The 26,483-nt window shown below is 34.0% G+C and overlaps 1 protein-coding gene across 1 annotated transcript in view; it reads left to right on the top strand.

Moving 5' to 3' along the window:
- Positions 1 to 26,483, top strand: part of Diaph2 (diaphanous-related formin 2) — an 805,268-nt gene that overhangs the window by 378,966 nt on the left and 399,819 nt on the right. Inside the window, exon 22 of the mRNA XM_013033825.1 lies at positions 17,804 to 17,933. Coding sequence (XP_012889279.1) covers positions 17,804 to 17,933 — 130 coding nt within the window. The remainder of the gene's footprint in view (positions 1 to 17,803; positions 17,934 to 26,483) is intronic.

Below are 26,483 nucleotides of genomic sequence, written 5' to 3'. Positions count from 1 at the left end.
TGAAAATGTCAGCTCACTACATAGTGGACACAGTATATTATATAGTGTCCATTTGTTCATAATTCATGAGCAGTGGAAGCAAACATTTCAATTTAAGGATTGTCTATGGCTCATTATAGTACATGGAAGCAAGAACATTCACTTCTGAAATAGTTATAAAAGAAGTGTAGAATGACAAGAGGACAGGATATCATTCTTAATTTTAAATGGTTCCCTTTGTCCAGCTGATGTGATGTTTGACCTTTATTTAAATCCATTGTTTTATTGTACTGTGCTTACTCAGAATTCTTTGTGAACTACTGAATATTTCCTTGAACTTCAAGATATTATACTGCCTTTCATGACATTCTGGATTCTGTTATGATGATTGTGTTGTGGGTTTAGTTTCCTATTCAGGTACATAAATACACAAAGTTCATATTTAGGAAATGGCAAACATTAATATTACTTAAGTAAAAATATACAGAAGTATTTAATTTTATAGAACATTCAATTTAGTTTTGTACGTAAATAGTTCTCAGTAAGGTCTTTTCATTTCCATATTACTCATTATGTATTCTAATGCACATGCTATTAACCTGTGCATGTGGACATTTGTGTGTGTGCATGTGTGCGTGTTTGATACTGATAATAAAAAAAGATTGCTCCAGTTATCTAATTCCTCCACCAAGCAAGGTACATGAATACCAGCTCAGAAATCCATTGTGAAGTTCTTACCTCTAATATTCTTCATGCCACTTAAAATCTGAATAAAAACTAGACCACTTTCAGAGATCATGCTTTTTATAAAGAGTGCAATTCTTTGAAAATTGGAAACAGGTGATCATGGCTCCTTGGGTTTATAATCCTCTAGATTCAGAAAATAGTTTGCTATTCAGTCTTCTGAGGTATAGAATACTTAAACTCTTGTATATTTATATGTTATATTGCTGTTTTTAATGATTGTTCAAAGTAAAAAAAAAAAGGTCTTGGGAGATGATATTTATTTGTCAACTCAAATTTTCCAAGTGGGATTTGTCTTCTAATTGTATGTTTATGTGGAAATTTGTTATACCTTTCTGATTCTTTGTAGCCCATGTTAGGAAAATGAGATGGAAAGGAAAAAAAATCCCAAAGCAAAAATGTATCAAGTTATGTAATAAAAAAGGGTCAATAATTGACAGAGTTTGTAAATAATACTTCTTTATTGCTATACTTTTGATGGAGTATGATTTCACTAAAACAAATTACTTTTTCTCATCCACCCCTTTAAAAATAGATGCCTCACAAAATCATTTAAAGATATTTTCCTAAGTTGAAATATTTATTTATTTTTCAGTAAATATTAATCAGTGAATATTTAAATGTAATGTTTATTTTTTCAGATTTTTATTATATCTATTTAGATACTGGAACATTTATAACACTACAGGTCTGTTTAGGTACTGGAACATTTATAACATTACAGATTGTGTAAAAACTTTATTATACCTCTAATTTTTCAATTTTAAATTTTTCTAGAGAATAGTAGTTGTAGTTTCATACCTATTGATAACTGATTAGTATTCTGTAAAACTTCCTGCTGTGAGCAATCCTCATATCTCTTCAATATCTTTCTCTATTATGTATGTGAAAATGTTTAGTATTAAAAACAAATACCCACACACATGCACAGGTATGTGTATGGGTGCATGCACACACTCATGCATGCACACACATACATACAAACCATGTTCTTATTGTAGAGAATGATATGAATACTGCAATGCTGATTTTAACTTACACGCTATATTTACTGGGTAATTTCTATAAGAGGTATAGTTATGCATGTGAATACACACACTTTCCTTCAGTATTAACTGGGCCTACTTGTTAAATGTCTATGCAGACATCAATTTTATGTGGAAGAGATTGCAGTTTGGACAGTTTTGTTAATGATGAAGGAGTAAGGAAAATTTATTAAGAGCGAGATCATGTTAAACACAGTGTATGTCCACATTGGTGTAGAGAGAGACAGATATAGACAAATTTATTGGGAAGTATAATGAAAGGGAAAGAGAAAGAGCTAAAGGAATGACTGGTGATTTTCAGATTACAAAATCAGAGCAATATAGGATTGAGTTCAGTATTTATTATTGCACATAAGCCCACAGATTTACATTTTAAAGTGCAAAGTAAGAATTGCCAAATTATGCTTCTTTTGCAAGTAATAATTCTGAAATATTTAAGAATATGTATATATTTGCAGAACTATAGTGAAGTGTACAATTTACTTTGTATAAAAGACTGATGTAATGGCTTAGTGTTTGAATTGTTAAATGTTGATGCATTTCAAGGAACAACAAAAAATGAATAGATCTTTTGTTTCATTAAAAAAAATGCTCTTACACTTTTACAAAAATTCCTGTGCTGTAAATCTGCTTTTTGAGATCATTCTGACTAAGCAATAATGATGATAGGTAAATGTTTTGCTGAAAGGTGTAGCTGGCAGAGAGGATTAATTCTCTAGTTTAATTTGGGAGAGGGATTCTTGATGAGACCTCATAGATCAGAAGTGACAATAAATGTTTTTAGTCCTAGAGAAGAGAAAAAATGATGATTTATGGGGCTAGCTTGGTTCACTACAAAAACTGTTTCTATAGAGGATTTAAATGAACCCAGCTGGCTTTGTATTCTGTGAATTGCTGTAGTCATTTTCTGAGTTTAATCTTATGACTGATTTTGTAATTCTCACAGTGGGGGAAAGTCGACAACATGAACAGCGTTTAGTGAATATAATTAGTAAGTTTGAAAACAAATGCAATTTTATTCTATGAAAGCTATGTTCAAAGGAGATTTCAACCATGTATGAGATTGTTGTTCAAAAACATGGCTACTGTGACTGAATGTGACCAGTCATCTTAAAAGCTGCTTTTCCAGCTTGTCAAAGAGCTATCCTAATAAAGGCCCTGTACTTCCTTAATGAGGAGGGCCAATGACAGTGGAAGGAGGTGTACAAACTAGCAGCTAATGCTGAAATACAACTGCATGATAATTTTAGGAGAAGTAATTATTTATATTCATTTTAATACTTTTTGTTGGTGCTTAGGCAGCAAGAAGGCGACATTTATTGAGTCTTTATGCAGACCACTGTTTGAAGTTTTGCAGGGAAAAAGAGAAATAAAAAATTCATCTCCAGTTCTTGAGTTGCTTGTGAGCTAGCTGGCAGATAGAGAATTATAACAGTAAAACAAGAGACAAGAAAGAACAGGGAGGGTTGCGTGCATGAATGCACGTGCGCGTGCATGCGTGTGTGTGTGTGTGTGTGTGTGTGTGTGTGTGTATGCATGTCAGGAGAGGGGGAATAGATTTTATATATTAGTACAGATGAAAAATAAATTAAGCTGCACATAAACACTGGCTAATACAAGACAATAAAGTACTCCCTTAGATGATGCGTCACGCTGTAAAAGCTAGTCCACTCCTGTGGAAAGGAAGAGAACAATGCCAGACCCATTTGCAACTTGTACTCTGCTTCTTTCCCATAAATAATATTTTCAATATTGCTTTTCTGGACTTTGTCATGAGGACAAGAACAAAGCTTTGCTGCTCAGTGTTTCTATCTCCCTTGTTTTCTTTATTTAAAATCTAGCTTCTCAGAATATCATTCCCCCTTTTTTTGCTATAATGAGGATATATTGTAAATTTTCCTTGTTCTTACCCATTTTCTACATTTAATTAGATGTTTTATTTAAAATGATTCAATACCTATTCAAAGACAATAATGCAATGAAACTACTATATGATAGTTATATGTCCATATAACTCCTGGCTTAGTACTTAGGCACAAACATGAAAATAACCTTTCTAACAACACTTAATTATAAGATTTTCCAAAAAAAAATGTGTACGTGAAGAAAATTGATAATAAATGTTCCATGTGAAGGTTTAATAGAGTTCCAAATATCTGGGTAGGACATCATAGAAACTATTTAGAGGGTATTGCACAACGAATCTTATTCTTCAAATTTAAGCATGGTAGGTACAAATAGGTGTTCATCAATTTTTCATTACTGTGACAAAAGACCTGAGATAAACCACTGAAGGGTGGAAAGATTTATTTAAATTCATGATTTCAGAATTTTCAACCCTGAGTCAGCTGGCTACACTACTTGGGTATTTGGTGGTGGGGAGGAGAGACAGAGAGACAGATGTACAGAGAGACAGAGACAGACATACTCAGAACAGAGGAGAGAGGGAGGGCAGGGACAAAATATATCTTTGAAAATCATACTCCACTTCCTATATCCAAAGCATAACAACATATTCAAAAGAATACTTACAAATATGTTCCAGGGAAAAACATTACAAATAATTTTCAAGAATTTGAAGGAGAGCTAGAGATCCTAAGAATTTTTTTTTGTTTGTTTTGTTTTGTTTTTGTTGGTCGTGGGCTTGAACTCTGGGCCTGGGCGCTGTCCCTCAGCTCTTCAGCTCAAGGCCAGCACTCTACCACTTGAGCTACAGCGCCACTTCCGGTTTTCTGGTGGTTTATTGGAGATAGGAGTCTCATGGTCTCTCCTGCCCGGGCTGGCTTTGAACCTCGATCCTCAGATCTCAGCCTCCTGAGTAGCTAGGATTACAGGCGTGAGCCACCAGCGCCCGGCGATTCTAAGAATTTTTAATCAATCATAGCCTGGACTATTTCATGTCCCTTTCTGGGGAAAATTCATTTGCTTTTTTTTTAACCAAATGATGCAGCAGCTTTGCATCTGAGTATACACAAAAAAGAACTGTAAACAGGGATTCAAAATCAATGTCTTCTGGCACAAGTGGCTCACACCTATTTTCCTAGCTATTCAGAAGCCTGAGATCTGAAAATCATGGTTTAAACCTAGCTCAGGCAGCAAAGTTCTTGATACTCCTATCTCCCGCTATCTATAAAATGAGCCAGAAGTTGAGCTGTGGCTCAAGGGGTCGAGTACTATCCTTGAGCAAAAATGCTCAGGGACAGTGCCCAGGTTTGAGTTAAATCTCAGGATTAGCACACAGAAACAAAATACCCAAACAAACAAAAAGAAGCCGTGAATGTTTGTATGAAAATAGTCATAGAAGCATCATTCTGAGTAGTCAAAACTTGGCAACAACCCAGGTACCATTGGTGGATAGATGGACAAAACATGACATTTACATACAATGGCATAATATTCAGCCTTTTAAAAATGGATAAAATTCTGGAAGCTAGTGTTACAACTACTACAGTTGTTTGCTGTTTGCATATGACCATGGATTCAATTATTTATCATTAGAAAGAAGGAAAGAAAGAAGAGAGAAAGAAAGGGAGAAAGGAAAGGTGAAATAAAAGAAAGGAAAAGGAGGGAAGGAAGGAAAGAAAAAAGAAGGAAAGGAAGAATGGAAGAGTATATAGATAAACCTGGAAGATAATATATTGATTGAAATAGACCTGACACAGAAGAATAGATACCATATGATTTCACTTATACAGGATACCTAGAATAGATTCAGAAAGAGAAAAAGTAGAGGAGTGGTTGCCAGGAGACAGGCAAATGGAGAGTTTGTGTTGGATGCAGTTTCAGTATAAGATGATAAAAAGTTTTAATTATGGATAATGCTGGGAGTTGTACAACAATGTGAATATCCTTTGTGCCACTGATGTAGCTGTGCAAATAAAAATGGTTTAAAATGCTTAATTTTGTGTATTTTATTACAGTGAACAAGATTGTTCACCACAAATAATGATATGTAATTCAGAAAAAATCATTTCCATACTCACAAAAAGGGAAATGTTAAGGACAATGTTCAATAGACAAATATATCTATTCGCCTAATAAAATCATACATGTTAGTGACAGCAAATAGTGGATTGATGAATGTAGCTACTAACATCAACATAGTTAAAAATTCCTAAGCATCTACTTTTCCATCTATTTCTCAGCCCTAGATTTTTTCCTATGACCAGAATTTGAACTCACAGCCTTGTGCTTAAACAGCTTGCTTGATCAGATGGTGCTATACTGTTGAGCAAGTATCTAACCATGCTTTTGCCAGTTTTTATTAGACATGGAGTCTCAAAAACTCTTCTGCCTTGACTGATTTAAACCATTAACCTATGGATCTCAGCCACTTGAGTATCCAGGATTACAAGCATAAGCTATCAGTGTCTGGCCCAGTCCTGGATTTTGATTGAACCCTCCTTCCCCACAAAAAATCATGGCTTAGACCATCAAAGTTGTTCCTCATTATGGCTGGCTTTCAGATGCCATTTATTTAGTGCATATATACATAGCAAATCAGTCCCATACACCCTTTTGGTAAGGAAGAGTAAAACAAATTTATTTCCTATCAGACTTCATGCCATTTTGTAAAATGAAATCCTCATTGTGTGTATTAATTGTTTCAACTATATCTGAGAAGAAACTACCCAATACCTAAGAGATAGTCGTGCTTATAAACTATTTCTTTACCAATTTAAAATAATTATATTTTTCTTAAGAGTACTATCTGAAGAATTTCTGTTCCATAAATCTGCTATTGACAGGTTGATTGATTGAAAGCACATAAAAGTGGTAGACTCCTTTTGTAAAGTATAGATATATGTCATTAATACCTTCTACACCTTCTTAATATTAGCATCAATGGTTCTTTTTTGCCACTGGTCCTGGCAACTTCAGTCTAATGCACAGGCAGGCCATTTCCCTTAGATGAATGGGAGCACAAGACTGAGAAATGGAGTAAGAAAAGTAGGAAAGTATTATTTGTCTTCCCTAAGACACTAATATCAAGTTTTTTTTTTTTTGCTGGGCCTGAAGGTAGCAATTGAGATGAATCCTTATTCTATGTTATGTTGTCATAGTTTCAAGTTTAAGCTTTCCTTTCACTGATTGCTACCATAAATTAACCTAACAAGTATAAAGCTCTTAATTTGCTTTACTTTTTGTACAGTTGATAGGATGTGTTCTTGTTTTTTCTTGAATATACCATTATAATACCAAAATCAAGAGTACAAAAAGGGACAGCCAAGTCTATATAATGAATGAAGACATCTTTCCACTGTACTTTACATTTGAGTTAGTGTCAGGCCTGGTCATGTTACATTCCCCCCCCCAAAACACCAAAACATTTTTGGTGACAGAATTAGAAATAAAGCCAGGAAAGCATTATTAAACCTGTCTGGTTGTAGCTACAGAGCTAATGTATTTATGGTAATTGCAATCTTTAAAAATACATTATCTTTCTCAATGTTATTGCAATGTGTAGTGGTGTTGAAGAAAGCAATAATTTGTAAACCATCCTTGGCAGAGAGCACAGAACTTAATTTTGTTTAAATAAAGGAGTAACATTAGAATTCATATGCTGTATCAAGACTGGCAAGCAGTAGTAGTTGTTTTGATAGATGCACTGGAGCATTCATGATTGCTTAAATATTAACTCTTCCATGAATATACAAATATAATATGAATAAAAGAATCCATGATTGGGGAAAAATTTTACTAAAAGAAAAAAAGTTGAATCGTCTCATCTTATTGGTAGTTTAGGGAGTTTTATTTCAACAACTTGACCAGATTCCTTCACTGCATTTCAGGATTTCATTTCTTTCAAGGACAATCTAATATAAGCGTGTGTTGTGAAGTGTTGCTATATTTTAGCACTCTTTCCTTAGGGCAAGGGAGTAGGCAATTCTGTTTTCTTTCAATACAGAGCCTGTTAGTTTTGCTGAGTTCCATGTGACCATTTGTATCAATAAATTCCCAGAGAAAAAAAGATCAGAAAGGATATTATCTATATATATGGGCTCTTACATTAAACTTTTAATACTACTTTAATAAGAGACCTGCCTAAATGTGTGTCCAGAAATATTTCCTTAAGTGAAAGATGCACTGCTTTTTCTGTTTTCTTTCTCATATTCTATTTGTTTGTTTGTTTTGTTAATCATGGGGCTTGAACTCAGGGCCTGGGTTCTGTCTCTGAGTGCTCTACCACTTTGAGCCACAGCGCCACCAATATTCTGATGGTTAACTGGATATAAGAGTCTCAAGGACTGGCTTTGAAGTGCCATCCTTAGATCTCACCCTCTTGAGTAGCTAGGATTATAAGTGTTAGCCACTGGCACCTTTCTCATATTCTTTGTATGCAAATCATTTTTTCTCTGATCCATATACATTGTACAGCAATTTGTGGAAGACCTGATATTCCTCCTTCACATTCTTGTTTCTTTGAGGAAGTATTGTCATGAAGCTGGCTCATGATTTGCTTCTGATGTCATTTTGACATTTCTTTGTGCCATTTTGTAATTAAGGTGTAAGACTGATTTGCACAGAGCTATAAGGTCTACCAGTTTGGTCCATGGGAATCTACCAACATTCTCATTCTAGGGCTTTAATCCCAAATAAAAATACTAGTGTCCGTATCAGCATCTGTGTCAGTGTCATGGACAAGGATGTTGCTTCCTCTTTTTTTCTTTTTCTTTTTATATAGATCCAAATGAGTACATTCCCTTTGACATGGGTCAAGGCAATAGGCTCCTTTCAGCTAATATAATACTCCCAAAATTCAGATATAGGAAATACTTAATAACTCAGGAAGTTTTATGAAAAATATTGAAACCTGTTATCTGCATCTTAAAATTGGTTATCTTGTGCCAGGAACCTGTCTTTAATGCCTTTAATTCTAATTAGGGTCATGGTTGTAAGCCATCCTGTACAAGAAAGTCCATGATATTTTTATCTTCAGTTAACCACCAAAATGGGTAGAGCTGTTGCTCAATTGGTAGATCACTGACCTTGGACAAAAAAAGCTAAGACCCCTTGTTTCATGAGTTTCAGCCCTATTACTTGTGTGTGCACACGTGTGCGTGCATGTGCACGTGCATACACACACACATTGCTTTGATTTGAACTCTTCAAGTAAGCAGCTGAACAATTACTTATATTTATCAATCAGAAATGGATTTGTAGCACGGGTTAGGGCAGAAGGCATAAGCCATTTCCTGGGTTGTCTAATCTATCCCTCTGCCAATACCTAGTCAATGTAACATATTATAGAGGCATTTAAGTGTGTTTTCAATAGAGTATTAGATGAAAGATTAGGGATGGTTTAGCAAACACATGTACGATGTATTTGTAACCTTCACAGCATGGAGTGCACTGATTCACTCTGGTGTTAGATTAGCAAGTGGTAAATTATGACACGAATAATTCTCACTTTTCATGAATTAATAAAGAATATTCAGAGCAATTCTGACCTTCCAAAGCCACAAATTTCTAGTCAGTTTAGTTCTAAATTGACACCAAGCTTTAAAAACATGCTGATCACTTAAATTGCCATATTGAAGAGCAATTGTGAGAGTATCTAGGGAATCTGTAGATAGTAATTGTCAAGCACTTCTCACCTGGATTTTTCCCTTCAAATTTTGTTTTAGTAGCTCTCAAACATTACCGCCCATCAGAATCACCTTGAGCTTCTATCAGTAATTTTTCTTTTTGTTAAAATACAAATTACTAGAGCATGTCTTCAGCGTTTCTTTGTACAAATTTGGTGAAGACTGCCATTTACATACATGTGTCCTCCTCACCCCAGCATGTCCCCTTGCCTTCTTCAGCAGGTGATATTCCACTCCTTTTTTGAAAGGGGAATCAACATTTATTATCCATTTATTGTTTGCTTTGAAACAATGGTTGATGTTCACTGAAGACTTCTGTAATCATTGAATTAGTTCTAATTATTTTTGGCTTGTCTGGAACATTTAGTCCTTCAAAATTATTGAAAAGATTGATAGGGGCTGGGAAGGTGGCTCAGTGGTAGAGTGCTTGCCTTGCATGCTTGAGGCCCTGGGTTCGATTCCTCAGCACCACATAAGCAGAAAAAAAAAGCCAGAAGTGGTGCTGTGGCTCAAGTGGTAGAGCGCTAGCCTTGAGCTGAAGAGCTGAGGGATAGCACCCAGCCCCAGAGTTCAGACCCCATGACCGGACCCCCCAAAAAAAAAGAAGATTGAAAAAATTGATAATAGGTTGATGGTGATTGGTGTGTACTTATATATAATATTCTAATATATGTTAATATATATATGAACAATACTAAAACTAAATGATACAAATACAATATATGTAAACAGGGGAAAACAAAAGCAGAATTTATTCATTGTATTCAAAGAAATTGGGAAAGTCTCCTTTTTATCAACCACTACTCTTCCTGAATGAGCGCTTTGATCCTTGTCTTCATACATCTTTTCTTTGTTCTTTTTTGGTTTGTTTTTGTGTTGTTCCTGGGGCTTGAACTCTGGGCTTTGGTGCTGTCCCTGACAGTCTTTTTATGAGGGCTAGCACTCTACCACTTGACCCTTTGTACCACTTAGGGCTTTTTCAGAGTAGTTTATTGGAGATATGATTCTCATGGACTTTCCTGCCAGGACTGGCTTTGAATTGCGATCTTGATATAACAGCCTCCTTAGTAGGCAGGATTACAGGCATGAGTCAACAGCGTCTGTCTTACACAAACATGTTTCTAATACATAACTCTTGAGTCAGTCTACTTTGTGTGTATGTCAAGCTTTGTTCTGGCACCAACCCCTAATATCTATGTGGATTGGCTCAAACTATTTCTATCTTATAGTAAAGTACACATATTAGTAGCTAATTCACTGAGGATTTTTTTGACGATTAAAAATAAGTTGTAGAATTGATGAATGTGCCTGGTGCATAGGCTCATGATAAATGTATTATAAATACATATTGAGTGTCAATGTTTGGAATGCTGAGTGAATTAAGCAGGGAAAATAACCCAGCTGAAGGTGGTTATGAGGAGGTGGGAGAGAATAATAACTAGACCTGAGAAGACATTGGTCCCCTACGAAGTCAGATCACAGAGGGACTTAGGAGATGATGATGACTTCCTCTGTGGGGGGGGGGGTAAGGTATTTTTCATCACTTCCAGTATGGAAGGTAATGAAGATGGTCATGGTCATTCATTATTTTAATCAATTCCACAAACATATCTTAATATTTACCTATTTAGTAACTGAATATCTTAGGATGTGAAATGTTTGAGCTACTTTCCCAAGTAGGAAGTGATGGTGTCCAGGTTCATATCTGGTTCCATCTGAATCCAAAATCTTTGTGCAATCATTATTATGAATAAGAATGTAAATTTTTATATGTGTTGTATAAAATAAAAATACTTGGACTTTTTAAGGCAAGGCATATAGTTGTATATGTATATATATATATATATATTTACAATCAATTTTATTGAAGAACATAGGATAAAATGAATCAGAGAGAATGGTATCGTCATAAGTACCTTCTCCAAGTACATGCAAATAGGGAATAAATCTATTTAAAACATTAGTGGCCAACTCCTTCCTAAAACCAGTTTAATGTAGCATTGTTATTTTCTATGTTCTGGACACAATGAGTCGTTTTTTTCTTTTTCTTTAATTTTATTTTATTGTAAAGATGCTGTACAGAGTGGTTAGAGTTGCACGAGTAAAGGAATGAGTCCATTTCTTGTTGAGCATTGTTAAAACTTCCCTTGTTGTTCTCCCATTATCCCTTCCCTCCCCCACCTCCCTCATTCCTACACCCTCTCCAAGTAATGCAGTTCATTTCCAATATACTGTCTTGTTGGTATCATTGTTGCAATAGGTCATTCTGTGTTCTTGTTTCAGTGTTTTTCTTTTTTTAATACATTTTTTATTGTAAAAATACTGTACAGATGGGTTGCAGTTACATGATCAAGGTAATGAGTACATTTTCTATAAAGCACTGTTACCTCCTCTTTTGTTTTTCCCCTACCCTCCCTTCCTTCCCACCTCAACAACTACACTCCCCTCCTTCCGCCCCCCCCCCACTTAGTGTTTCAACATAGTGTTTTGTACATCTATCTCATTGTTACAATGGGTCAACCTGTATCCCTATTTAGGCATTTTGTTTTTTCCCTTCCCCTCCCCAAGCTAGAGAATTGTATATACAAGATGCAGTATACTTACACAAATACAGTGAAAACAGGGGTTTTGTTATTCCCCTTCCCTTCCACAGATTAGACAAATGTGTTTACAAGATGCAGGGTACCAAAATTAAGTACAGTGACAACAGGGGATATACCATAGGGGGAAGAACATACAAAGGAAACAAAAAAAATCACATAGTACATTAAAAACAACAAGAACAAAGACCTCTTGTGTCCATATCTTGGGGTTCATTTTACTTAGCATCATCTTATATGGTCATATGTACATATGAGCTTTTCTTCTCATCTGATGAAATATCCTAGATGTATACTAATTATTGCAAATGTGGGAAACCATGGGACCTATATTTCTTTGGGTCTGTCTTACTTCATTTAGTATGAGTTTTTCTAAGCCTTTCCATTCCTAACAAATGGGGCAGTCTCACTTTTTCTGATGGAAGCATAGAATTCCATTTGTGTGTGTGTGTGTGTGTGTGTGTGTGTGTGTGTGTGTGTGTGTGTGTGGTCTGTGTGTGGTGTGTATGTGTGTGTTTGTACCACATTTTCTTGATCCATTCATCTACTGAGAGGGATCTGGGTTGGTTCCATATCTTAGCTATGGTGAATAATGCTGTGACAAACATAGTTTTTCTGATAGCTTTAGTATTAAAGACTTCTGAATAAGAAATAAGAATGGCCAATAGACACATGAATAAATGCTCAACTTCTCTGTCCATAAAAGAAATGCAAATCAAACAACATTGAGATTCCACCTCATCTCAGTTAGAATGGCTATAATCAAAAAAATTAATAACAACAGATGCTGGAGGCAGTGTGGCCAAAAGGGAACCCTATTTATTGCTGGTGGGAGTGTAAACTTGTTCAACCACTCCTGTAAAGAAGTATGGAGGTTCCTCAAAGACTCCAGATAGGACTCCCCTATGACTCAGCAATGCCCCTTCTGGGCATTTACCCAAATGATTACAAACAAGGTATCATTCTTTTATTATAACCTAAACGTTCTGAAATTTTTCTGTTGTTTTTCATTTCTTTATTTTTGTCCACTGATTAAATCTTGTTTTTTTTTCTGCAGTGTCTAAAATTTGCCCTTTCTTTTACTTCCATACCTACTCTGTCATTTTAATTAGAAAAGTCTTTAGTATTTGCCATTCCAGAATTCTATGCATCACCTCTTTTCTGTAGAACTTTGCATTTTCTACAAAAGTCAGAAATCGAGTCTTCAAAGTTTTCATATATCCTTAACAATCTCATCTAAAATTTCCGGAGAGTCTCCTGCTTGCAGTGAGACAAATATCTTTATTTGGGCATTCACTCGCACTTACCTCAGCATGTACATTGTCCTGGAACAGTCTGACCTCTTGTCTGTGTGCGTGTGTGTAAAATCAAGAGTAAAGTTAAATGTGCAAATATTATTCTAAAGCCTACTCAAATGGAGGTTAAAAGTGAGGGAAATTTTCATTCAAAACATTTATTAAATCCCTAGTATGTTCCATCCTTCTTGTTTTTATTCTGGATCAAAGATATTCTTAAATTGGAACTCTGTTCCCCTGAAGAAGGTAATGTATTCATTGACAGACACATGTTTAGAAATGTATACAATGTAGAACATCAATCACCCCCAAATCCTTAATCAATCATGTGAAAAAGAAGTCTTCCGAAATGAGGTATACTGGGATAGTCTTTAACAATGAGTAGGAATCTACCTCACAGATAAAAAGGAGATGAGAAGGCATGTAGAAAGCTAGCACAGTGGTTTGAGACTGCATGGTATATGTTGAAGCAGTTGTGATCAGACTGGAAACAGCAGGAAGGAGTTTAGGAAGACAGACCAGCGCCAGCTAATGAAGAGCCTGTATGCAAAACCTAGATATTTGTATGTTTTTCCACATGATCATGGGAACCTTGGAAATGGACATTTTGAATAGAGCCCAATTACCATGAAAAAATTTAAATATTTGAAGAATAGCATCTGTGTCAAGAGGGTAAATGAACTGCAGTTGTTTAGCTTGGCAAACAGAACCAGAAGAGAAGAGAACTTACCCTCTGTGAGAGGTTGTTATACAGAGGATAGTGACCAGTTGTTTTCGTTTCCCACTGGGGACAAAGCAATAAGAAATAGGCTTCAATCTCAGCCAAAGAGAAAATTACCTACAGAAGGGGTCCTTCACAGAATGAATGAGTGTGACTGAGGTACATCATTAAAATCTTGTCTCCAGCTCTCTGGCTGTGTGCGGCTTGCTGTGGATTCAGACAGTCGGGTTTCAGAGCAATAGCAAGACTGACAATTTTCTGGCTTGCAGGAGGGTATGGAAATTGAAAAAAAACACAACTCTCTTAAGTGTCAATTATTCATTCAGTTATTTTGCAATCTGCATAACTGAAGTTTTTGTCATGTATTTAAACATTCAAAAGATAGATATTATATTTTTCATGTAACATTCATACTTATTTAAAAGAGAAACTATCTAGTTAAACTATAGAAGTAGGTTTTGTTCTAGTTGAGGTATTTTCTAGTAATGTACCATTTCAAAGTTATTAAGATTAAGTAGAGGGAATTTATTTAAATTCAGCTGCTAATCTTTATGTGCAACATTTATTGGTCAAACAAATACAATTATAACTTGTACATGGTTTGTTAACTAATGACACTAAGGTAATGCAGTTGTCATCATTGTTATCATTCACTAATAAGTCTGTTAAAAAACATTTTAACCTTTTCAAATATTTCTAATTTCTGAAGCTGCTATTTGTGTTTATTTTATTGTTTGAAAAATGTATTCAAGCAGGAGGATTGTAAAGTGGCCATTTTGTTCTGCCTTCTGTGTTTTATAAAAAGAAGTCATGTATCTTGCCTGCCCTGCTTAACTTTGGCTAGGGAGAAGAAAGCAGAGGCAAGTACAGACAGGAATGACAAAAGGCATTTTGCTTCTGACTAGAGCAAGCCTTTTAACACAGGCTAGATCTTTACCACTGGGACTTAGGAGCTGGGAAAATGTTTGCCTATGTGATGTTAATGTCAAATTTTAACTAGATTTCAGGCTAACCAGCTATCAAATGCAAATCAATTTTATTTCTTAATAAACTGACCTATACTCTTTGAAAGTGATTTTGTATACACTCAGATGAGATTACTCTTGTTCTACCCCAAGAGATGTATCTATCCAGCGATTTATACTTATGCAAGCCAATTATTGGGTAAATGCCATTAAGTTTTATAATTAATGACACTGAATGTTTTTAGTTGCTTTGTGTGCTGACAATGAACTAAACAAAGCCAGAAAGTGTGAATGGTATGGATGAGGTGAGAGAGGTTTATCAAAATACAACATAAATTAGGCAGGGATAGGAGGGGGAAACTGGAGGAAACTAAAGGAAGAGTTGAAATTGTCCTCCAAAAAAGAAATATACTCATTACCTGAGTGGTAGCCCCTCTGTAGAACACCTTAATTATAATAGTAAAATTTAGTTTTTAAAATACAAAGTAAATGTAATATGCTAAGGAAAACAATTCTTTCATGTATATATACTTGTACGTATTTTTATGTATGTGTATAAATATGAATATTTATACATCATATATACATATATGCATATATATATATATATATATACGTATATTGTCCTGGAATTTGAGTACAAGGCTTCATACTTCCTAGGTAACTGCTATATCACTTAGGTCACATTCCAACTATTATTTATTTCCTTAAAAAATTAATCTACAAGACATTTATTTGCAGAAAATTTAAAAGACTACTTATTTCTCATGATTTTCTGCCAATTTGAAACATGAAAACTGACTGTGTGAGGGTTTTATTTAAATAAATACTGCAATATGTATTAAGCAGTTTGTCTTCCAGCCCAAATATTTCTCAGTTTGACAAGACAGACACTTGACCATATTTGCCTTAGCTTTGAAGGGAATATTATGATTCAAAAAAAGCATATTTGTACTCAGCCTATGACAAACCTTTCTGATTTCATCGTGGAAATTAAGATATTTATTTAACTGAAATGTTATGCTTTATATTTTAAAATATGAGCATTGACACTGCTGAATTTCATAAGAGAAATTAAATTATTTGTATTATTATTGTTGAATAAATATTAATAATTTTTTTCTAGGGATACATAGAGAGCCTAAGTTTTATAATGCAAAATATGTGAGAAAAAGAAAAAAGATCACATATAAAATTGATATATGAACACGCTGCAAATGTTCTATTTCTGTTTTCATTTCCATGTTAGGCATGCACATTTTTTACAGCTACAATATACTTGTACAATTTGGTTTCCATTAAAAATGAGATGGGTTTTGTTGGTCTTTTGTATTCTTTGTTTTTGTTTTTGTCTCTGCCTCCATAGACTTCATAAAATATAAATCAGATTACTTTAGGGAGCAATACCTGAAATTTCCCTAAGCATCTGGTCTTTTTAGGATTTAGGAGGATAAATAATTTTTAAGCAGAAAATGTTAATTTACTTATAAATTGAAATAGTCACCAAATTCTGAAAATAACGGAACGTGTAAGCATATATCATAGTAATCCCCAGGTGAAGATCTCTCTTCTGGAATGAGAGCCTCCCAGCTCTCTGGCTGTTAGCTTTACTGAAGACAGATTGCTAGCTAGTCCTTGGATTGTGTCACTCTACCTTGTAGTACTGCAGTGTATTTAGTGGATGCTTGTGAGTATGCAAAATTTTAATATTTTACCTATATGTGATAAGATCATCTTAGAAATTTTAAAAGAAATAATTACAAGCACTTGAATTGTAAGCATTATGTCTCTTTATGTGGATGGAGCCTTGAGACTAATATTTCCTTGAAGTTGGTTACATCATCAGGATAGGTATGGTTGTTGATAGCTATGATACAAAACAGAGACAATATGGCCTAATTTTATTAAATACTCCCTTTTTCTTTCTTAATCACTAAAACCATACAGGTTAATTTGCTTTGTAATTACCTAAATATCCTCTGCAACTTTTTAATAAACCTGTTCGTGAGTAATACTGATTTATTTTAAACAGAGTAATCCTTAAAGCTAAAACACCTGACTCAGTATAAACATCAGTGGACAAACCCCTCATCTAAAGATTATAGAATTAAAACAGCCAAAAGAATGAGAAAATTTGATACTTTGTAGTTTATTCTGTTTCTAAATAATCCTTAATTTCATTGCCAGCTTAGTCTAGTTATAAAACAGTTATAATAAAGACATTAGATTTTTATCTTACATATGTACTTTTTCTGTACTATAATTTTTTTATCATTCTGACTATGCCATTTGTCTTTAGTGTCTCTGAAAATGAAATAAAATATATAAGCTAATAATTTTTATCACTACTCTGTGATTAGAAACCTTTTGTATTTTGGGGGAAAAAAGGGTGTCTCAAAATTATTTTCTGTTCAATTTTTCAGGTAAAGAAGTATAACGACTGCTTAATCTATTATGTTAATTTATGTCAGTGAAAGCTGGAAACAAATATAAGTTAATCCAACTTTCAAAAATATGTTGTTATAATGAAGTGACAACAGAATGCAACTAACAAACACTTTAACTGGGACTATTACTACAAATCAAATATATGTTCTTTCATGACTGGAATAGTTTGTCACAAAAATTCAGACATCTTTAAAAATATTGAATAAGTCTTATTTTATTGGTTATTTAGAGCTTATTTTTAAAATCCACAGTATGATCACTAGTCCCCATTAAAAACTTACCTACAACTTAAAAAAAAAAAACAAAAACCTTACATGATTTACAATGAATTGAATTCACTCTTCATTATCTTTGTTTTTATATTTGTTATTTAAATGACTAAAAAATGCTAAAAATTTCATCTTGTTTCTTTCCAGATTAGAGATACAAAGTCATCAGATCAAAAAACAACACTTTTGCATTTTCTTGCTGAACTTTGTGAAGAGAAATACAGAGATATTCTGAAGTTTCCTGAAGAACTGGAACATGTAGAGAGTGCAAGCAAAGGTAATTGTTTTTTTTACTGTTTTTAAGCTGTTTCTGGTCTTAGTACTTTTTTTTAATGGTATGGTTAAAAAAGAAATCTATGAACATCATTATTCATAAAAGTATTTTTATTTACTGATACAAAAAAGCAGGAAACTATTTTCCATTATTTTGTATCAGACAATCTGTTCTTTTTTCCCCTTTTCAAAGGTTTATGAAGGATTTACTTTAACAAGCTAAAGTAAGGAGGAACAAAAAGAGGGGGCATTTTGTTTTCACATAGGAACTACAAAAAAAACCTGTCTTTATTAATTCTTTTTTTTCTGCTCAGCTTTGCATTGCTTGAGAATAAAGTGTTATGAACTTTTTTACTTGTCTAAATCTAAATTTGAGTTCCTTCCCATCTCTGCCTTATAAGTATCTGGGATTATAGATGTGAGCCACCATAGCAGGCTTTGTCATTATTTTATTTAATCAGTGTTAGGCTATTGAAGTCTTCATACCTCTGAGAAGATAATGCATTGATGCTTTAATTTTGTAATCACTTAAATGTATTTTTTTGCAAAATGATTGTAAGATAGTAATTTCATCATATGGTAAATTATGAAGGTTAAAAGACATGTAGATATATAGACATACACAGAAAAATCCCATATAATAAGAATTAATGTGAAAAGTTTGTATCAAAAGGTAATAATCCTGTAGTTTAGATAAACAAAAAAGTATTTTGAAGCGATTAATAAGAGAAGGAATGGGGGGAGGGAAAGTGAGAGAAAAATTAGGGAGGGGGGTAAAAAGGTCAAAAAGAAATGTACTTACTACTTTACTTATATAACTGTAACCCCTCTGTATATCACCTTGACAATAAAAATAATTTTTTAAAAAATAATAGAATAAAAATATTGCAATAAAAAATAAAAAATGGATTCACAGAGGTGTCGGAAGGTAAAAATGTAAAGATAGGGACTTACAGACAAGAGCTAGGGACTTACTTTGAAGACAGAACATCAAGTGAACAAAGCACTGTATCCTCATGTTTTAGAACTTTGGTGGGAGAGTATTGTGTGCCATTTAGGTATAGTGGGCAGGAAAGCCTCCTTAAGGGATAAAATGGGTGTTACTTGGCAACATTGAGGAATGACTCAAAAAGAAGAACCAACAATGCCTATAATATTTTAATGTGAGAGAATTATCCTATCCATTTTGTATTATCTATTCTTGGAAATATATGTATATATATAATAACTGTAGTTATCTCTTTCTACTGCTTTGAGGACTTTTAGTAAGAACCTAAAACTTATTTTTTATCCAAATGTGAATGTAAAATATTAACTTCATAGATCTTTTATTGTCCTTTGAAGGACAAAATTGGGTCAATAAAACTGCAAATACCATTCATAAACATTTTTCAGTGGTCATTTATGCTAGTTTCGTATTGTCAATCAAATCTGAAATGTATTTCTTCAATTTTACCCAATGCATCTTGTTTTTTGGTCCAAGAACCAGACAAACCTAAAAGATAAACTCTAGCTCCATGGTAATATATATATATATATATCCTTATGACAAAATGTTTGTAGTATGCTAGGAAATGACAGCTTGGTTGGAAGCACTTTCTAAAAAACTTCTGTTCCTTACCTCTTGGATTTAAAAATCAAACTTTTATGTTTAGAGGCACATTTACTGACAAGTCATTATTTTAAATAATAGTATGTAGAATATTATATTATAACTTGACATGTAAAATTCTAGAAGTCAGAACACTTATCAAATTTCATCACTGTTTTGTGTGTGTGTGTGTGTGATCCTGGTACATGAAATCAGGGCCTTGGTGTTGTCCCAGAGAGTTTTTTTTTGTTCAAGACTAGTGGTCTACTACTTGACCCATGGCTCCACTCTGGCTTTTTGGTGGTTAATTGGACATAAAAGTCTCATGGACTTCCCTGCCTGGGCTGAGTTGGAACCTTGATCCTTAGCTTTCAGTGTCTTAAGGAGCTAGGATTAAAGGCATGAGATATCAGTGCCCATTTCTATTGCTTTTTGATTGTCCTCTATCAGAATTTTTTTAATCTTTGTAAAATATGTAAACTGAATTCAAATACATTGTGAGAAGAAATAACATTAAGAGTATATCTATATAAATATATTTTTTTCTGTCAGTTGTGGGGCTTGAACTCTAGGCCTGGGTGCTGTCTCTGTGCTCTTCAGTTCAAGGCTAGCACTCTACCACTTGAGCCACAGTGCCACTTCTAGTTTTCTGAGTGGTTTATTGGAGATAAGAGACTCACGGACTTTTCCTGCCTGGGCTGGCTTTGAACCATGATCCTCAGATTTCAGCCTCCTGAGTAGCTAGGATTACAGGCGTGAACCACCGGCGCCCAGTACATTAAGAGTATATTAAAATAAATGTTCTGTCTATATTATTGTGCATTTTATTTTTTTTTTGATTGGAACATTATTTTATTGTGAAAATACCATACAGAGGGGTTACAATTACATGGGCAAGGTAATGAGTGCATTTCTTATCAACCATTGTTGCCTCCTCCTTTCTTTTCCCTTCTATCCCCTCCCCTCCCCACACCAGAGTTGTAAAGTTTGTTTTTCAACATAACGTTTTGTACATCTCATTGTTGCAATGAGTCCACCTGTATCCCTATTTTATTCTTATATTGTTTTTTTCACATGAACGTAATTGAAAATGTATTTTAGTTGCAATAATATGGAAAAACTGAAATGAAATCTATAATGAAAATCTTTGGTTTCTAAAGTCTACTTATTTAACATATATACACCTATCTATATGCTACTATCACTGCATCTCACACACTTTGTAATTTATAATGCACTCAGCTTTGTTTCTGTAGGCTTGAAAGTCTAAGATCTAGTGGGAAGCTTCTCACTGTGTCAAAACTTGGTGGAAATGTAACCTATTTTCACTTTCAATTTTTGTCATTAGGATATCGCAAACTTCTACAAAATTCTGTATTGCGTTGGTAATCTTCATGTACACAATGTTTTACAGCCAGCTGAGACCATGCCAATACAATACTATTTCCCTGTAAATTACAGAAACAAACAAAACAATGAGAATATTTTGTAAGATATTACTATATAAAAGAAAACATGACATGAACTTGCAGTTTCATTCCTGTTTAAAATCATCATCAATATATTCATGAGGAAGTTAGAGCCCTCATGACCTACACTCCTCTCATTATACCTGACCTACATTGTCTTTTGAGAATATCTGCATATTGTAGCAGTGCTTGGACACATAACTACATATGCAATATAGATATTTAACTAATGATATGACCACTGATATAACTATATATGTGCTGCATAATATTTCTGTCAAAAATGCACCAAATTGCATATATGAAGGTTATCACATAAAATCATACCATCTGTGATGTCATAGCTATCTTAAAGTACAAATATTCAGTGATATTCACACAGCAACAGATACTCCCAATGACTCATTTCATAATTTCTGCAAATAATATATGATTGCATTTGTATGTATGATGTTTATATATATTTTAGATATTTACATAGACATTAGTTATCACATTTAACCATTACTGCTGCTGCTAAAGGTAGACTATAGCACACAGTTTTTAAAATGTCCTATTATCAATTTCTAATCTTAATATTTCTACTTTCTAGTTCTGTATCAGTGAGCTAGTAATTAACCATCTAAGTTTTTGTTTTGTCATCTGTAAAATAAAATGACTGTAATAATAATATTCAATGATTTAACATATGAAGAGCCTCCAATAGAAAGCTTGACATATAGTAAGAATTTATCTGTTGTTTTACCCACTGTCTTTAGTGGTAGTAGTCATAGTAGTAGCAATTGATGTACCAGAAGCATAATATAGTTTTTTTTCTCTTATTTTACATAGTGTATGTTGAATACATTGTTTTTATTGTCCTGTTAGAAGGGACTAGTTTTATGTATGTCCTCAGGGTCAGATAAGCATGTATTACATTCAGTTTTGTTTGTTTTATATCCCTGGGCTTTTGCTAAATCCTTACATATATTTTTCTTTTCTGATAATCACCAACTTATTTTTTCAAATATATTTTAACAGCCATGTTTTTCTATTGTGTTTTCTATTGTGTTTTCTATCCCGGTGTTTGGGTTATAGCAATCGCCATTCTTTTTTTTCCCCCTCCTTTGCTTCCCCTTACCATCCCTTTCCACCCCCAACCCTTCCCCCCTCCCCCTCCTGCTCATCCCTCCCATCCCCATTCTTAAGTTGTTTGGACTAGCTCTTTTTCTTTCTCTATTAACTTCAGTCCCTGAGTTCTCAACTCAAAGAGATTTTAAGCACATTCTGCCTCCTTCATTTCCTCCTAGTTCTCACTTCAGTGCACCCAGACATATATTCTCTTGAGCTCTTTTTATTCCTCTCTAATAATTCGGTGTGTATGATTTCATGATGCATCCTCTGCTTGGAAATCTCACCAGCCCTGTCCTCTAAGACACCTGGCCATCATATGCCAAATCACAGTTCAGAATCCATTTCCTTTTTCTCATAATGTCTTCTTACTAAACCTTTAGGAGAAAATACTTTTGAAGTTAGTCTTCAGGAATAAACAAACTAATGAAAAGTCAAGTCATTTATATCTTATTTATAGATAAATGCCTTTCCTTAATATTTGAATCTAACTTCTCTTGTTTAATCTACTAGCAATTTCAGTCTTATTGTATCACTTTCTATACCATATTTAATATGCTCTACACATCATACTCTTACAGTGAAAACAAAAACAGATGATTGCTATATTACTAATTTTTAATAATGAAATTGCTCCTTATGTAATGATGCCCTTCTTCAAAAACAAAAAGGTACCTTGAACAAAATACCTGCAAGGATGAAGGAAAAATTAGTTTATGATTATACTATACAACTTACATTTAACAAGAAAAAAACCTATATTACTACTAACGTCTTTTTCTAAGAGTTTGGATTACTAGAATCTAGGCACTGTATTTGAAAAATTGAAGATCTTTTCTAACTATGTAGCAAGTGACAAGTTGATTTTGAACACTAAATATATATGTCACAAGGATGAAAAGGAAAAAACAATCACCTGAAAGGGAGAAAAAAAATCACCTGAAATTGAAAGGTAAAGAGAAGTATGTGATATTCGTAGAAAGTTTCATCCATTAGGGGTACTTTGGTGGAAGAAGTTTATGATGCATAAGGAGTAATTATGTTTTTATTTACATTTGTTTAGTTATTTAGTTAGATATCCTTGTAGGGACAAGGGATCTGAGCAAGCCAAGTGAGGGAGGGGAATATATCACATTATATTAAACAGGTAAGTCTCATGGCCTTTTGAAATTGCGAAGCCAATTATATAATGAAACTTTATTACTATTAAAAATGATAAAATATTTCTCTGTTCATTTTAGTCTAGTTTACATTATAAATCTGGAGATCCTTACAATCATGATCTTTCTTTAAGAGGAAAATGGTTACTATGGACACTGATACTTTTAAAACATTGAAAGCCAAAACTAGATCTTGACCTCCGGAAATGGGCACTGTAATTTAGTTTTTTCACCTAAGGCTAGTGCTCTACCACTTGAATCACACTTCTACTTCAGCTATTTTTAGGCTTAGTTGGACACTCCTTCCATGGCTGGTTTTGAACCTATCCTCAGATCTCAGCTTCCTGAGTAGGTAGAATTACAGGTTCAATCTACCAGTACCCAGCTGAAATTATTTTTGATACTCTCAAAATTCATTTTTTCCTAGTGATTCATTTTAACCACTACATATGTATGTTGTGTAATATATCTGCATATACACCTGCACATATATATAATGTAAAGTATTGCTGGTGTCCTGGACATATTGAACTATTTCGCCCCTCTCCTCCCATTGCTATCATTTTAACTTTCATCTTTGAAGATTTTTATAGTTTGATTTAAACCCTCTACTGTTTTATAGGCTAGCTCCAGGGATTAAACCAATAGGGTTTGTAAAGTTTAATTAAAACTATTCCGTTCAGTAGGGGGAAAATTATATTAATGTGTTTGAAAGAACGATTAATCCTAAGGTTTTATATAAATACAAAAGGGGTTTTATTTCAGTTAAGTACTATCTTAAAGAGAAAATCTAGTTGAGTTTCTAATGAGCAGTGTACATTTCCTATGATGTAAGTAACTGTAAATGTTAATAGTCAACTACAGTATTTCATATCTGCTGTTTTTCAAGTCATCATATTTACTGTTTATCTGTTTATTCAGTCTGATTGCTTCACAGGATTAATAATGATAAAAGTTCTAATTAGAGGAAATCTAGATAAATTTCAAGGAAATATAGAATAAAAGAAAAAAGTAGACTATAAAAGTTAGTGTTAAATGAGACAGTGAGAGAGAGAGACAGAAACAGAGACAGACAGAGAGAGAGAAATAGAGAACTTTAAAGATTATCTAACCCATGGTCATAGGTGCCTAAGGTGGCATTTAGTCCCACTTCATTATTTTACCCTCAACAAAAAGTAGACACAGAATACTGAAGAAATTCCCTGGGGTCACATATCCAATGGTAGTGTCAATATACATTTGTAGTATTAATTTCAAGTTATTTTGTTAAGTGTATTTCTGCTCAATGTTTACTGCCTCTTGTGGCCTAACATGCACCTATTATTCATTATTATTTATTATCTATTATTTATGGTTTTATAACAGTGAAGACCAGTTCTCAGAACAATCATGAAAAGTGATCCAGATCACACAGTTAAACATGAGCTAAGATTTCTTTGTATTTTTCTGTATCTTTATTTTTATACTGGTAGTAGCACTGAGTGTAATATCAGCAACACAGCTGGAAAAGATGTTTTCATATATATATATATATATATATACATATATGCATGTATATATATATATATAAGATATGCTATTGAAGCAATATTATCTTTGGTAAATTCTTTCCTTTCTTTGGAATATTAATTATTTAAATTAGAAATACACAGAATCATAAAAGTTACAAATACTAGTGTACCTTAAAGAGTAATTAGCTGTGCTTTAAGAGTACAGTTAACAGTGCCAAGTTTAGCAGCTCACATGTGTGATTCCAGCTACTCAGGAGGTAGGGAACAGGAGAATATGACTCAAGGCTACCTCAGCTTTAAAAAAAAAAAAGCAAGATCTGCCTTAATAAGCCATGTGTGCCGGCATATACCCATGATGGTAAATATTTTTTGTTAATACTAAGAACAGTAACACACTACACAGTGACGAATTTTTGAACTTGTACAATAATTCCTGTGTCTTTTGCTATTAGAAACCATACTGAAGCAGTATTCTTCAGAAGAAAATGAGTTGTCTCATATTTTTTTTAAGTAGGTATGTGAGTTAAACCCAGGACTTTGCACATGCCAGGCTAGAGCTCTGCCACCCACCTGAAAACCCAGATCCAAGAGACATTTCTATGAATTATTTTAGGCTACATTGAAATTTAGTAGGAATGATTCTTATCCCTTAAATGGCACATACTTTGAACATTTTTATTTATTTTTTATTTTTTTGTCGGCAGTGGGGCTTGAACTCTGGGCCTGGGTGCTGTCCCTCAGCTCTTCAGCTCAAGGCAAGCGCTCTACCACTTGAGCTACAGTGCCACTTCCGGTTTTCTGGTGGTTTATTGGAGATAGGAGACTCACGGTCTCTCCTGCCCGGGCTGGCTTTGAACCGAAATCCTCAGATCTCAGCCTCCTGAGTAGCTAGGATTACAGGCATGAGCCACAAGCGCCCAGCGCTTTGAACATTTTTAAAAGAAAAATATCTCAGAATGTTCAGCCTTACAAATTGAGAAAATTCCCAGAAGTATCCCAATATTATGCAAGTTAGTTTCATGTACCATATTGGTACAGGTTAAAAAAATTAATGTGTATCACAAATAGTCAATGCTGTTAAAAGAGATATAGTGGTCTAGGTGCCAGTTGCTCACTAGCTACTCCTAGCTACCCAGGAGGCTGAGATCTTAGAATTGCAGTTGAAAGCCACCCTGGGCAGGAAAGTCCCTGAGACTCTTATCACCAATAAACCACCAGAAAACCGGAAGTAGAGCTGTGGCTCAAGTGGTAGAGCACTAGCCTTGCACTGAAAATCTCAGAGACAGTGCCTAGACACAGAGTTCAACCCCACAACCAACAATGACAACAAAAAGACATATAGAGGAAATGAAGTTCAAAGTAGATTCAACTTTTTAGGGTGCAAAATTAAATTAGCGTTAATTGGAATTCAAGTTAATTGGAAATCCTTAAATATTTTACTTAAAAAAGTTCATTATAAATGGGCAGAAGAATTTTTATACAAGAATTCCATTTACAATAATTCAATATAATAATAATTTAATAATTTACAATAATTAAACATTGGGAATTATTCAAATGGCTTTCTATGACAAACGATAACAATAAGAATCATAGAATATATATACATATAATGTTTTGACAAAATTTATCTTTAAAATATTTCCCTGGCAGGGGCTGGGAAGGTGGCTCAGTGGTAGAGCGCTTGCCTTGCATGCCTGAGGCCCTGGGTTC

This window comes from Dipodomys ordii, unplaced genomic scaffold (genome assembly GCF_000151885.1).
Source record: "Dipodomys ordii isolate 6190 unplaced genomic scaffold, Dord_2.0 Scaffold178, whole genome shotgun sequence".
In the NCBI taxonomy this organism is placed as follows: domain Eukaryota; kingdom Metazoa; phylum Chordata; class Mammalia; order Rodentia; family Heteromyidae; genus Dipodomys; species Dipodomys ordii.
The sequence above is the reverse complement of the archived record's forward strand: the minus strand, read 5'-3'. Positions and strand labels throughout refer to the sequence as shown.